General features: G+C 47.3%; 4 protein-coding genes across 4 annotated transcripts; all 4 read right to left on the reverse strand.

The window, feature by feature from the left end:
- Nucleotides 1-3,016: 3,016 nt before the first annotated feature.
- On the reverse strand, nucleotides 3,017-4,224 carry PV06_11596 (uncharacterized protein; the record flags this gene model as incomplete). The annotated part of the gene is made up of 2 exons (XM_016413302.1): nucleotides 3,017-3,262; nucleotides 3,325-4,224. 2 exons carry the CDS (start codon nucleotides 4,222-4,224, stop codon nucleotides 3,017-3,019), a joined length of 1,146 nt encoding a protein of 381 aa, XP_016256298.1.
- A 2,989-nt stretch (nucleotides 4,225-7,213) lies between these two features.
- Nucleotides 7,214-7,561, reverse strand: PV06_11597 (uncharacterized protein; the record flags this gene model as incomplete). Its single annotated transcript, XM_016413303.1, has 1 exon — nucleotides 7,214-7,561. The coding sequence occupies one exon, from the start codon at nucleotides 7,559-7,561 to the stop codon at nucleotides 7,214-7,216; it is 348 nt and encodes a 115-aa protein (XP_016256299.1).
- A 174-nt stretch (nucleotides 7,562-7,735) lies between these two features.
- PV06_11598 (uncharacterized protein) lies at nucleotides 7,736-10,495 on the reverse strand (the record flags this gene model as incomplete). Its single annotated transcript, XM_016413304.1, has 2 exons — nucleotides 7,736-8,019; nucleotides 10,357-10,495. The coding sequence occupies 2 exons, from the start codon at nucleotides 10,493-10,495 to the stop codon at nucleotides 7,736-7,738; spliced, it is 423 nt and encodes a 140-aa protein (XP_016256300.1).
- Nucleotides 10,496-11,146: 651 nt separating this feature from the next.
- PV06_11599 (uncharacterized protein) lies at nucleotides 11,147-11,948 on the reverse strand (the record flags this gene model as incomplete). Its single annotated transcript, XM_016413305.1, has 2 exons — nucleotides 11,147-11,388; nucleotides 11,447-11,948. The coding sequence occupies 2 exons, from the start codon at nucleotides 11,946-11,948 to the stop codon at nucleotides 11,147-11,149; spliced, it is 744 nt and encodes a 247-aa protein (XP_016256301.1).
- Between the last annotated feature and the right edge of the window lie 296 nt (nucleotides 11,949-12,244).

The raw sequence follows: 12,244 nt of genomic DNA on the forward strand, positions 1-12,244 counted from the left end.
TTGTTCTTGAAAGGTGGATGTGGACCTCTGAAAATCACCAAGCTTTACACGTGCCGCTGCAATTCGGCGTTTGAATTCTGCTATCTCTCTCCCGCGATCCTCGCATTGCAGACGAAGGGTTGCGATCTGTTCATCCCTTGCTTCGATCAACTGTTTGTTCTCCTTCAGTTGGATAGATTGGATTTCAGTGCGCTCAGTGAGCTCGCAAATAAGGGATGAAAAGCTCCGAGGGTTTGTAAGGTCGCGACGGGTTCGGGAATGGGAGTTGTCTGAGATTCCGTGCTCGTTTAGCACCGGCTTTGGCACCCCAGGTAATGTAGCGTGAATGGATTTGCCGATCTCCGAGGTGATTTCTTTACATGCTGCAATATTGTGCTTGCTAATTTGCTTTTGGAACAAATGTTGTCGTTCGGGCAGATAATCCCACTCGTATACGGCGTCCGGTCCTGGAAGTAGGCGTACGTCGGTTGCCGCCACTTCAATGCCCAGACGCGTTTCTAGTTATCAATTCAAGTTCTTCTCTTCAGCAAAAATAGAGGAACGTACTGATGTGTTCTGAGAGCAGACCACGACACTTTGAGCGCCACTCAGCTCTGCGTTGATTTGCTGGCCTCTGAATATTAGAATTCATGGATATAGAATTTGGAGGACGACTAGCTGGATTAATCTATGGAAATCCTGTAGTTTAAAGCTTGTCAAATTTTTTATCACCACAAAAGCTCGTGAGTGGTATTATTCCATAGGAATCCATGGTCAGAAATGAACAGGCTTTTCTCAATACTCCGAGATATGTTGTCAAAGGCCACATAGTGAATCAGACTGCGCAGTTCCACTGTATGAAATTCTCATGATATAAACCACGTACAAGACATCTCCTTTGACGTTTATCCTTATCCCACAAAGCCGAAATGTCTGAGACAACATCTGACTGTGGGAGCTGTAATGCTTTGATGTCCCATCTCTCCAAAGCGAACTGCGATCTGCAGTGGTGCTTGATCCGGCTCAACCAAGAACGCACTCGAAACTTGCATTTGTCCTCGTACGTTGCTTTTTTGGAAACGACGCTCGCGGAGAGCCAAGCTACTCTTCAATGCGCCATGACCCTTCTGCACCAAACCTCGAATACACAAATCAACGTCCAATTAAGGGAAACGTCATTAGCTCAAAGTTCTCACTCCGACGAGGTTGTCCGTACCGATTAAGATTTAGAAATATAAGAGTAGATAAGGATCCAAGATTGTACCACGGTAAGCGAAACATCCACGGAGCACATTAAAAAAAACGTCTAGTTCATGGATTCTTGTACAGTTGGAAATCATGCTAACCTCCACGGTAGGAGGGAGTGTTGACAAATCCATTGTACCAAGTTAGTAAAAGTGTTAGGCAGACGTATCCAGTCTTACCACTTAAACATCTCAGGCTCTGATTACCAGATGCAGCAAACGCCATGTAATCCTGACAATGTACAGTAATGTATATCTATACAGCAATTGCTTTTGAGCTCACAGCTCGCGTGCCCATTGCCACTTAGAATTGGGACCATTTCTAATCCATGTCTTCCAACAAATGGTTCTAGGGCTGCTCTGCTCTGACAACGCAGTATCGTACCTATTTTTACACCGAAGTCTTCAGCTTATTAAGTGATCTAAGGCAGGTATTTCCTGATTTTTCGGGGAGTCTAAATCTGCCTCAAGACTCTTTTGTGAGTCTCTACAGGCGGAGAGACCTGTAAAGCATGATCATGTGGCGTTGAATGGTTGCACCACTGATGCTTGGCTCTTATAGTCACAATCAAAGAGTTGCGAAAATATTGTATCGTTGAAGCTTGATCTGGGGAGAATTGTTATGTGAGACAGCAGGGTCGGCTAAATAATTGCATCGCTTTCAAGGTAAAGTTGTGACATTTTGCGTGCCAAGATTTGTAAAGACTGCGTCGAAGCGTATCGTCTCGACACGCTTCGAAGGCCCCTGGCCACGTGATTGTATTATTACGAAGTGCCCCGGTATAACCCGATACACCCTTCGAAACCTATATAGTCTGACGTCCCCTTGGACCCCTTAGAGAATGACAAGTCCTCCGACAATAATCACAAAGTTAGACGCGAGTCGTCACGTGCCATAACTACGTTCACGTAGTTATGGTTCAACAGTACACCTATCGGGCAGGGACATTGGGCTTTACACCCCATTGGAAAGAGATGGCAGGTTCACACACGAAGAAGGATCAGCGACACCGTCAGAGACCCTTCGCCCATGAAAAAGCAAAACCAAATGACGCAGGTAAGTTTGGTTTCACCATTATCGCCGAATCAATTGTCGCTTGAATTTATACAGTATTATGCGTGGTAATATGAGCTGATAACGACTTCGAGTACATCATCCCTCTGTTGCGTCGATACAACTCACAAGATGGATCACACACATAACATGTACTCGCTTTGGAGGATTCTATACTCCTTGGAGGGCCTCCCATTGGGCCTCTAGATCTAGAAAGCCGTTTCTGATGCTGCTGGACAGCAGATCCGACATCTTCCCCCTGTTGTTTATGATTTTAGCGCTTTCCGACCTTTAGAAATCTGAATTGCAGTGCCCCATTGATCGCAGCTCCAAAGAACTCTATCGCTGAACGGAAATTAGTGCCGGGTGCACCCTTCGTGGCGGATAACCGTTCAGGCTGTTTGATAGGATCTCACGTGATGTCCCTCTGTCGAGGAACCTCTGTGGTCGTGCCTAGAAGGATGGCCTCTGCTGAAACGCTCTCCGCAATTTGCATCAGATGATTCTTTGCAGACAGAAAATTTCGTTATGTCTCAAGATTGATCTCGGCCGCCCGATCCTCATGGGCACGCTACTTAAACATGTTAAGTAGTGACATAGTCGCTCAGCTTGTCGGTATCGCAAAGCAAAGGGGTAAACTGGCAAACTGCCACAACCATCCGTTAGCATTCCATGATCTCGATTGGACAAAGGTAAAGACGCACCGCTCGAAGAGTTGATAAGTCAAGGACTCCAAATTTTATGCAGCGGCTGGCATGCTTCTCACTATGATGCGACTCATCTCGATGAAATATTCCGAGTCCATTGGGTGTTTCTCCATCTGACCCTGGTTCATTTGCCCAAAAGGGGGTGGTTGTAATGGACGCTTTCCTTCAATAAAGTCAGTCACCGACGGACCCAATACTTCATCGACACGACGAAGAAATCCACCACGATACAAATACAAGAGATCGAAGAAGGCGCCCACGAGCTCGCCGGGCAGCGTCTGAAAACTAAACACTAGCTCAGCAAAACGAACAGGACTGGACGTGGGGAAAGAGGCTTCACTCGCTTTTTCTCCGATAAGTGGGACGGCATTGCAAAAAGAGCACTCGGGGAGCGTTGATGTGCTGTAAGCCAATGGCGACCATTCTCCAACGTTTTTTGTAGCCTTCTCTTTTTGAAGGCATATTCTTTGCTGCTCAATTTCAGACTCGGATAGGCCGAGGTTACAATTTCCTTCAATGCCACTCTATCAGGGTAGCCTTCGCCCTCATTTTTCGCGCATGTTTGAAGCCGGGAGCGTTCGCTGCAGAGACACACCAGGAGCGCGCGTTTCTCAACAGGCTGAGCTAAGATAAATCGGTCCAGCACTCTCACGTGACCCTCCAATGTGGTCAAATCTATCTCTTTCGTGCAATGAATCGCTGAAAACGAGTCTCGAATTTGTTCAAAGGCGTACGGGCCGGCGAAGTGGAAAAAAAGTTTCGTCAGATACCGTAGTCTGGAGGTTTGGGAGGAGTACTTGCCCGCTCGTGTCATCAGTGCTTCGAATATTTCGTCAGGACTCGCAACTTTCTCCACGATTCGATCTAGACTGGTCCACTCCGTACCGGCTCGCTTCCTTTTTTTCGACGGGAGATCTTGATTGATTGCTGTGACTTCGTTTGGAATTATTGCGGGAGTGGCATCTGTAGCATCATCGTCGGCGACGTCGATGGTTGCATCGTGTGCGGTGCTAATTGCCCACTCACGGTCCTTCGAGAATGACGCAGAGCAGTTCCGAAGGAAATCTTCCACATTGCGGAGGCTCATCTGTAGCTGATCATGAAGACCTACAAGCAGGTCCGAGCACCCTTCAACATCTCTGTGGTCATCACAAAGACGAAGTAAGTACGATATGCGTGAAAGAAATTGAGGGATCTCCGACAAGTGATCCATAGGAAGTGCCCGGAGGCCTGACGCCATCTCGTGTTGTGGATCAACACTGACTTTATCTGCAAATGCAGTATTGCTTTGCATCAGTTTGTAGGACTGAGGAAGCTCCAACAGGTCTGTATTGATAGAGAGAAATCAGGAGAGGACTGGCCTATGCAGTTCTATTTCGAGCACCCGTCTGTTGCTGTAGGCTCAGGGATTGAAAACTGACAAAAACTCTGTGCGAGAAAAGGGAAGGAGTCCGGAAAAGCAATGACAAAAAAGAAATCCACAGGTAGAAGCGGTCTTACTGTATGCAATGGGGGCCGAGATACCTGCCATCGGTTGTTTCTTTGGTGGCTCTTCCCACGCAACTCCGGGGGACACTGTTGATTGATCATTAGTGAACGACATGAACCACCAATTCAGAAGTTGACTTCTAGTATGAAATTACCGCAGTACCTTGTGGCCCAGTGCTAAGTATTGTACCACGAACCCACTGCTTCGGACAGTTACCACAACGGTCTTACTCGGTTTTACCCATCCATATAGTAAGTGCAGCCACGTCGCTCTCTCGAGATTAATTACATCATATCAGCCGTCTACTGTATTTTTTGGGAGGTACGCAGCGCACTATTATACTGTAAGTAGAAACTCCATACTAACAATCCTAATATGGGTTCTATATATATGCTACCTGTCAGGCTCTTCCCGGCCCTCCTCTGTTCCTGTCTACTTAATGTACACTCGTCTGTGCCGCTGTATTGTTGGGTCGCGAACGGGGCCACCTGGAACGGACCTATAGTCCCCATCCAATCTTTGTTTTGTTTGGCTAGAATACTACTTGATCGCTAGGAACTGCCGAGAGTTTAGCCATCCCAGTGCGATAGCTCATTGTTTAGGAGTGCGCTATATATAGTACAGATGTATTGTATGGGATATACGTGTAGTGTACGAGGCTTACTCGTTAATGCTTCCCGAGTTGATGCTCGCCCTCGGCCATCGAGACACGATTGGCAACCGGACGCATCGCCACGACCTCTTTCGGTCAGGTGGTGTGTCGCGATATTGCCAAGCTATGGAAGTGACAGTGTATAATGCGTCTAAAAAGTGTTTTCTAAGCTATAACTAGATAATGTTATTAATAGCATGACTTAATATGACAGATTGTGCATGTTGTGTTCCCTTCGTGAGTAGTGTTATTGCTTTATATAGTGAATCGTCTCTTCTCCTTTCTTTTTCACCTCTTCGCCGTGAATTTGTCAATCTTCGATACTGTAAACTATGGTGTGTCAGGACGATAGAATGCTAGATTTTATCTTTCATCACTAGTTATAAGTTGCAACACTCTTTCGCGAACTGATACTGTATGTTTGGTGTTTCTAGAGGTTTGGAGGATGATTTGTTAACGAGTCGACGCGTTATGAGTTGAGAGAGACTAGATTTTAAACGGAATATCTTGAAGTGTTGGCAGTGGCAGTAGTGACTATCTCGATTATGTCTCTCTCGTCCACCCCACCTCTTTGTCACGTATTCTTCATCCTCTCACACTGTAAACTTCGGTCGACCAGGGAAATGAGGATCAAGTTCGTTCTCTATCGTGGACGCACATAAAAGAGGCGCCACTCCCTTCCGTGAGGTGCACAAGGTGATTTTCGGGACTTCGACAGGTCGCTCGTAAGGTGATCATCGCGTTGTCGAGCACCTCCTGGCACTCAGAAATAACTGACCTGTTTCTCTGAGAGTTCCCAGCGGGCACCAGGTGGAGGTGGGAGCTCATAGTCCGCCTTAAACCTGCTCATGTTTCATGCACAAAGTATGCAAATGGTTCTTTTTTGTCCGAGCTTGCCAGTAGCCATAGCGGGACAACAGCTTTTCTCATATCTATCTTGTCTTTCACTAACCAATTGCACAACCTAGACTAGCTTGTCGGCAGGACTGATTGGCTGGTCATGGTGCAGGTGGCGTCGTCCGCTGCATAGTTCTGCCAGGCTAAAGGCACCCTAAGAAGACCGCATGCAAGAGCAACCACCCACGTACGATCTCGAGCTGCAAGGACTCTCAGAGCGTTGTGCATTATTGGCCTATACCAATAAGATACTACCGTTTTTCCTACTGTTGGCGCCGGATCCTCTATGCAAATCACCACGTTAAACTCAATCCTATGAGAATCAATAGCTTCAAAAGGACAAAATAATGGAGTAAGCCTTGTTTAAGCCTTCTCTCTCTACGAAGATAGGCAAACTCAAGTTTACTAAGCGTTGGCAGAAGCAGCATGTGTTACGTTCATCAACGATGTTGAGCGGCCTTTCAAGTTCGCGTGATCTCGCTGTCAGACATGGCTGGTTCGCTTTGATGTGTGGAGTTTCGTCAAAAACCAACAGGAACCTTGTCTAGGGCATAGAAACGCCTTGTCACTGATACTTGTCCGCAAACTCTGGCCAACATACGCCAAAGTCAGTTCGAGTTGTCAGGACCGAATGGGAGCGTCATCCTTTCAAGGAAATGGGAGGCGACTCTCTGACTCAAACCGACGATCACCATACACTTTCGACAGCCGGGAAATGAGGAGCCTCGGCCAGAAAACAACTTTTAAGACATCCGCGAGTATCAGAATATGCTGGGTCGCCAGGACAGACGTGTTTTCTATCATAGGAAGGTATCCAGACCAATGTCGATTCAATTCGATTTACTCCGTACCTTCTCTAGATCTGCCGAACAAGATGATTACAGAGTTCTTATATATGTTGGATATTTGTCGGCGAAGTTCTCGAAAATTTCTTCGACTGCTACCTAGGCAGCTCAATCTCATTGAAGTTGCGACAGACCATCCTTATGAGGCATAAGATCCCTTGCATTATCGTCTGCACTATTAAGGAAAATGGCCTCTACGCTCATCGACCCAGGTTGTGTTGTGCAATATTTTGATTGCAACGAACTTAGCGAACTTGAAGCAGCGTTGAGCATGCTCAGGGTCGCCCTAGACACCTCCCCAGATACACAGTAGCGGCGAAATGGCCCGCCCCCAAAATATCGATGTTTAACTCCATATCAGCATAAAGATCAGAACGGAGCCAAGATACACGAATATCACGTCTGTGATCTTAGCCGTAAGTTGATCAGAGCTACCAGAGTGCGCGTACGATAAACTGTTCGCCTCGGCCGCTACAGCAAACACCGACCCAGGGTAATTTCCATCCTTATAATAGTCGACCAACAAAAAGTTTGGAGATCGAGACCAGGCGGTCTCACAGTGACGTGCCGCATCACCGACACTACCGTTTCCATGATCCGCGTTAGTTTGGTCCAGTTTGGTCCAATAAGGGACGAGGATTTCAACACCCTTGATGGAAAAATTTTGATTGAGATTGTGGTTCATCAGCATCATCTTTGTCCGCCGGACCTCGTTGCTTTGATGGGGTGGCCGTTCAGAGGTGCAAGGAAAAGACGGGTCGGTGGGAGAGAATTTCGTTTCCCACATGACGAGAAACTCATCAAGAATGTAGGGCACACGGGTAAAGTTGGCCTAGTAGTCCAACATCACCACCACCCGGGAATTGTTCTAAATCATGTCCCCTAAGGTGGGCCACGCGTCGAGATCTAGATTCGCGGCGGGCGGGTGGTACACATAATCGATCAAGCCCGAGTTGACTATTGAGGCGGTGTAGTTTCCTACGTCGATGAAGTTGTCATTGCCCATGAGGACGCTGACGACTTCATTCGGATGGTTCTCCAGCCAGACTCGCAGCCTCCGTAACAGATCCACGAGAAGACCAGCGTCCAAGATTTTGCAGCTCGTATGACAGAGACGGAGCTCATTGTCCTCAAAATGAGTTTGGAATTGAACTGTCGGTGTGTCAGCCGAACGGCACTTTACTTGCTCAGTTTGTGGTAAGCGTCGTACGCATCCTCACGCCATCATTAAGCTGCGTTTCGATACTTGCTGCCTGGTTACTTGCGGGATTACCGAGTTGGTTGAACGGGCTATTGTGGGGCGGTCACGTAGGTCACATTGCTGTATCGACGACTGCAGAGTTCCGCGTGCCCATTACAGAGTGGGCTAAGAGAACGCCGTGAAGCTCCGTTTTCATCAATTTGAGATCCGAAGCAGAGACAAAAAGGAAGCCAATAGGTCACGATCCAGAGCTTGGAGAGAGAAAAAATAAGGTGCATCATAGAGTCGGAGCCCATCTGCAGGCTCTTATCAATGAAAGACGACTGCAGCTCCTGCACGGCGAGGGACGTCGTTAGGGGTGAGAATAGCCTAGAGACTGTACTGTATATTTAAGATGTGGTGCAGTACACTATGATCCTATACAAGACTGTACAGCACCATAGTTAGTTATGTAGATTCTGCACTGTACCTGACTCGGGACAGGCTTTACAGACATCCACGGTAGTATCAGGAATGTAACTCCTCGATATCTAGGGGTGAGCGCCGTAGGGGCTCGACCGGGAGGGTGATAAAGCATATCATCATCATGCTCCACAGCTACTATCAGTATTTACAGTAGTTTCTTTAAGATAGGCCTTACAAATCATTGGTCGCCGATTTTTCATCAGATGGAACTCATCCCGAGTTTACTTGCTTGGAACTAGTCATGTTATGAACGTGCCGCCACCATATTCTGAGGGAAATCTTTGGCATTATAACCGTGTTTAGGGTAATATACAGTACTGTATACATACAACGGTCCATGTGTCTAGGACGTGGTAAGGTCGTGATAAACACGATCCGATTGGTCTGCGTTTTACACAGTAGATTCTGAACTTTTGGTCACCTATTGACTCCAACAGGGCAGTGCTAGAAAGCAAACTTCAGCCAGGCAGTGCTAGAGGTACCCACTAGATGTGTATATAGACAAGAATAGCCTATGGACTGTCGAAGAAGAGACGGAAGGAATCAACAATGAAAAGATTACAAGCCCTCGTCTCCTGTCAAGGTCGCTAATAGGACTTCTGTATCACATGTGTTAAAGTTGTCACAGAGCCACAAACATATTAATCCTATGGCGGCAAAGTTCTGTTGTTTCTCAATCGGCTGTGGGGAGTCGATGAACACAGAAGAGTTTCGGCCTCTCTTGACAAGGAACCTGAAACTGCTTTTGCCAGACAATTCCCATTTTCGGGCTGCACTTCACTCAAACACTAAAGGTGGAGCCCAAACACGCATCGTGGTACGATTCAACGACGAAGAAGCATGGGCGGACTGGGTTCTTTCTGGCTTCAATGAAGAAGGTGATCGGACAATGGCCAGTACGTTACTCCACTCGGAAGAAAAGGGTGGAGCACTCTTCGACGGGCTCATGGAAGCTGAATGGGAAAAACAACCTGGATGGGCTTGCCGCCGATCTATCCACCTTGAAAGATTGCAAACTCCCAAACACTATTTTCGATTCTGTGAATGTGATACCGAGAAGGGTCAGTACGGGAGTTGGTACGATGGGCCTTCGGATGTGGAGGGATTTTTGAAAGAGTCGAAGCATTATATTTCGAGCTTGGATCGAAGGCCTGTAGGAGATCTTGACCTTTCAAATCACTCCAATTTTGAGATAACGCCTCAAAGAGAAGAAAGGCAGAGTCCCCTGAGAAGGCCTCATATGGACTTGCATTACTGTATCAGAAGATGCTTCCAGTGACGTCAGGCGGAACAGGTTTGCTTTACTATTGATGTATGGTCTTGAGTAGATCTTATGATTTAAGCTTTCTCTTCTTGAAGTAAGAAAAGTAACTTCTCCAGTCACTCTTAACGTTACCATTGCCCGAGCAAAGACGGATACTGTAGACTATTCTTTCACCAGTCTAACTATAATACAAGACTAGAGTGAAGAAGTCTGAGGAATTTAAACTCTATCTTCCGTAATCCTTGATATTCCTGGACAAGCAAGATCAGAACCGATGGCTCGGCGGATACAATATCAGTATACCGGATTAGCTGACAATCCCAGCCGTCGATATATCGTCATAAGGGGCCATGATACCTTCCGTTACACAAATGCAAGGGCGTGATTAAGAAAGTCCAATCCGGTAGTGGGTAGTATTACTATAAGAGAAAGACTAGTAGACTTACAAGACCGTACCTATCTCCTTATCGCTCCGGAATGTAAGACTCAAGGCCAGACTCGTGCCAGACTTATCGATCATCCTTGAAAAGTTCTGAGCCTGACGACGAAGAAGCCATACCGAGACCATCATTCCAATTTCTCAAGCACAGTCCTGCGGCCATAAGCTCAACCAGGAAGTGTATTCGCTGACTGCTCTGCCCGGGGATGTAGGCAACTTCGCCGCTGATCGTAACCTTCCCGTCGTCGCTTGTCCGCATTTTGCTCAAGGGCCTTGCGACGAAACTTTGTCTTCGACCGCCCTGCAAGGTGCAATGTCCTTTCTTTGATCAATCCATTGTATTCCACCGTCCTTGAAAATGCATGTTATCAGAAAGCCGTAAGCCCTCCCAGTTTGAACCTCGTTATATATCGTACTGTCACTCACAATACTCCGCAAAAGTTTGACATTCGCACGGAACCTCCATGTTCATGCCTTAGCCTATCGTTCCAGTTTCTGAACTGTGTTCCATTCTCTTTGCTGATGGAAGGTCCGCAGGGCAGTCGGTAGGGAGAAATTCGAGAGATCAAAGAGCCCTGATTCAGTGTACACAGGAGTCCAAATTACAGACTACTTCGCTCACGGTATGTACAGTACACATCCGAACGCATTGGACTCGGTCAATGAAGCACTTGCAGGGCCTCCTCGATATTCTGTTCGGAACGTCCTAGCTTTCGCCTTTGCTTTCTGACCTTTGACATGAGATGTACATTTCGTTGACTGGGCTTCGTTTGTCATATACACTTACGCACTACTTCTTACCTATATTTCTCTTCCCATCGGCCTCAACCTAATCCGACGCCCATGCCATAGACAAAGTTAATATGAGAAGCCATAAACTTAAATACAAGTTCTCAAACAAAGCTTCTTCCTACATGGATAATCCACACTCGCCCTCGCCGAGCCGATCAAGGCACACCCTCAAGCCGTCCCTCAGTCCCTCATCGTCAATTGCTTTGTCAAACTGCGGCTGAGCACCGTCTTGGTCTTGCTCCCATAGCTTTACGGCGTGCCACCATGCCCTCACCGTCTTGCGAATCTTGAGCGTGAAACCGGGTTCGACCTGCGTTTCATTCTCGGGCTCGTTTTCTTTCCAGAAAGGTTGGTCGATGCCTTGGTCGATGTTAGGCAACCGATCAGTCAAGTGTCGCACACGATCCTCATTTCCTACAGAGATCGACAACTCTTCTTGTGAGGGATTGCCGAGGAAAGAATCGAGCTGCAGACACATCTCGCAGCCGCAGCCGGCACGCCCAGTCCACTGGTGGTGTAGGTTTGTGGCCGACGCATCGGTTGGCGAACATGTCGATGATTTCAGCGGTGAAGACGAATACTTTGTTCTGCAGATTCGTTGGTATTGGGGTCGTGCTTTGCTCAACAGCCATCGTGTATAGCTTCCCCGTGAATAGTGTGAAGAACTTCGTCATGACCATTACAGCTGGCTCTCCAGTCGCAGCTAGCTCTTGGAGTTTGTCACGGAAGCGGTGAACCTCGAGTGTAATATCTAGGCTGATGCACTGCTGGAGAAGTGTTATCATGTTATCCGGCTCGAGATGGGCGGGAGGCATGTAATGTGAGCTGCCAATGCTTATCCGTTTCTCTTCATGACGTGCCAGAGTGATGCCCGGGATGAAGTCCTTCGGACCAGCACGAAATATCAGAGTTGGATCCATTTTGGTAGTATGGGTTTCCAAACGGCCGCTGGAGCGATCAAAGGTATCGCCGTATCTGGTACGTCGATGTCAAGAGATAGTATTTTTATGCATGAATTAACCATCCTTCCTTTCAAGCGTCGCTCCTGGCGGTACTGCCTCGGCTGTTGTAGCCACCAGGTACTATTTTCGAGGTTAGATGGAGTCGCTTAAGTTGGGAGGATGAAACTTCCAGAATATCTTATTTCGTCGAAAGTGAGTTCTGCCAAGACTTTGGCGATTGTCTGGTCGGCCCCAGCACAAGACGTTCGTCAAAT

The sequence above is a fragment of the Exophiala oligosperma genome, assembly GCF_000835515.1.
Source record: "Exophiala oligosperma strain CBS 72588 unplaced genomic scaffold supercont1.44, whole genome shotgun sequence".
Lineage (NCBI taxonomy): Eukaryota > Fungi > Ascomycota > Eurotiomycetes > Chaetothyriales > Herpotrichiellaceae > Exophiala > Exophiala oligosperma.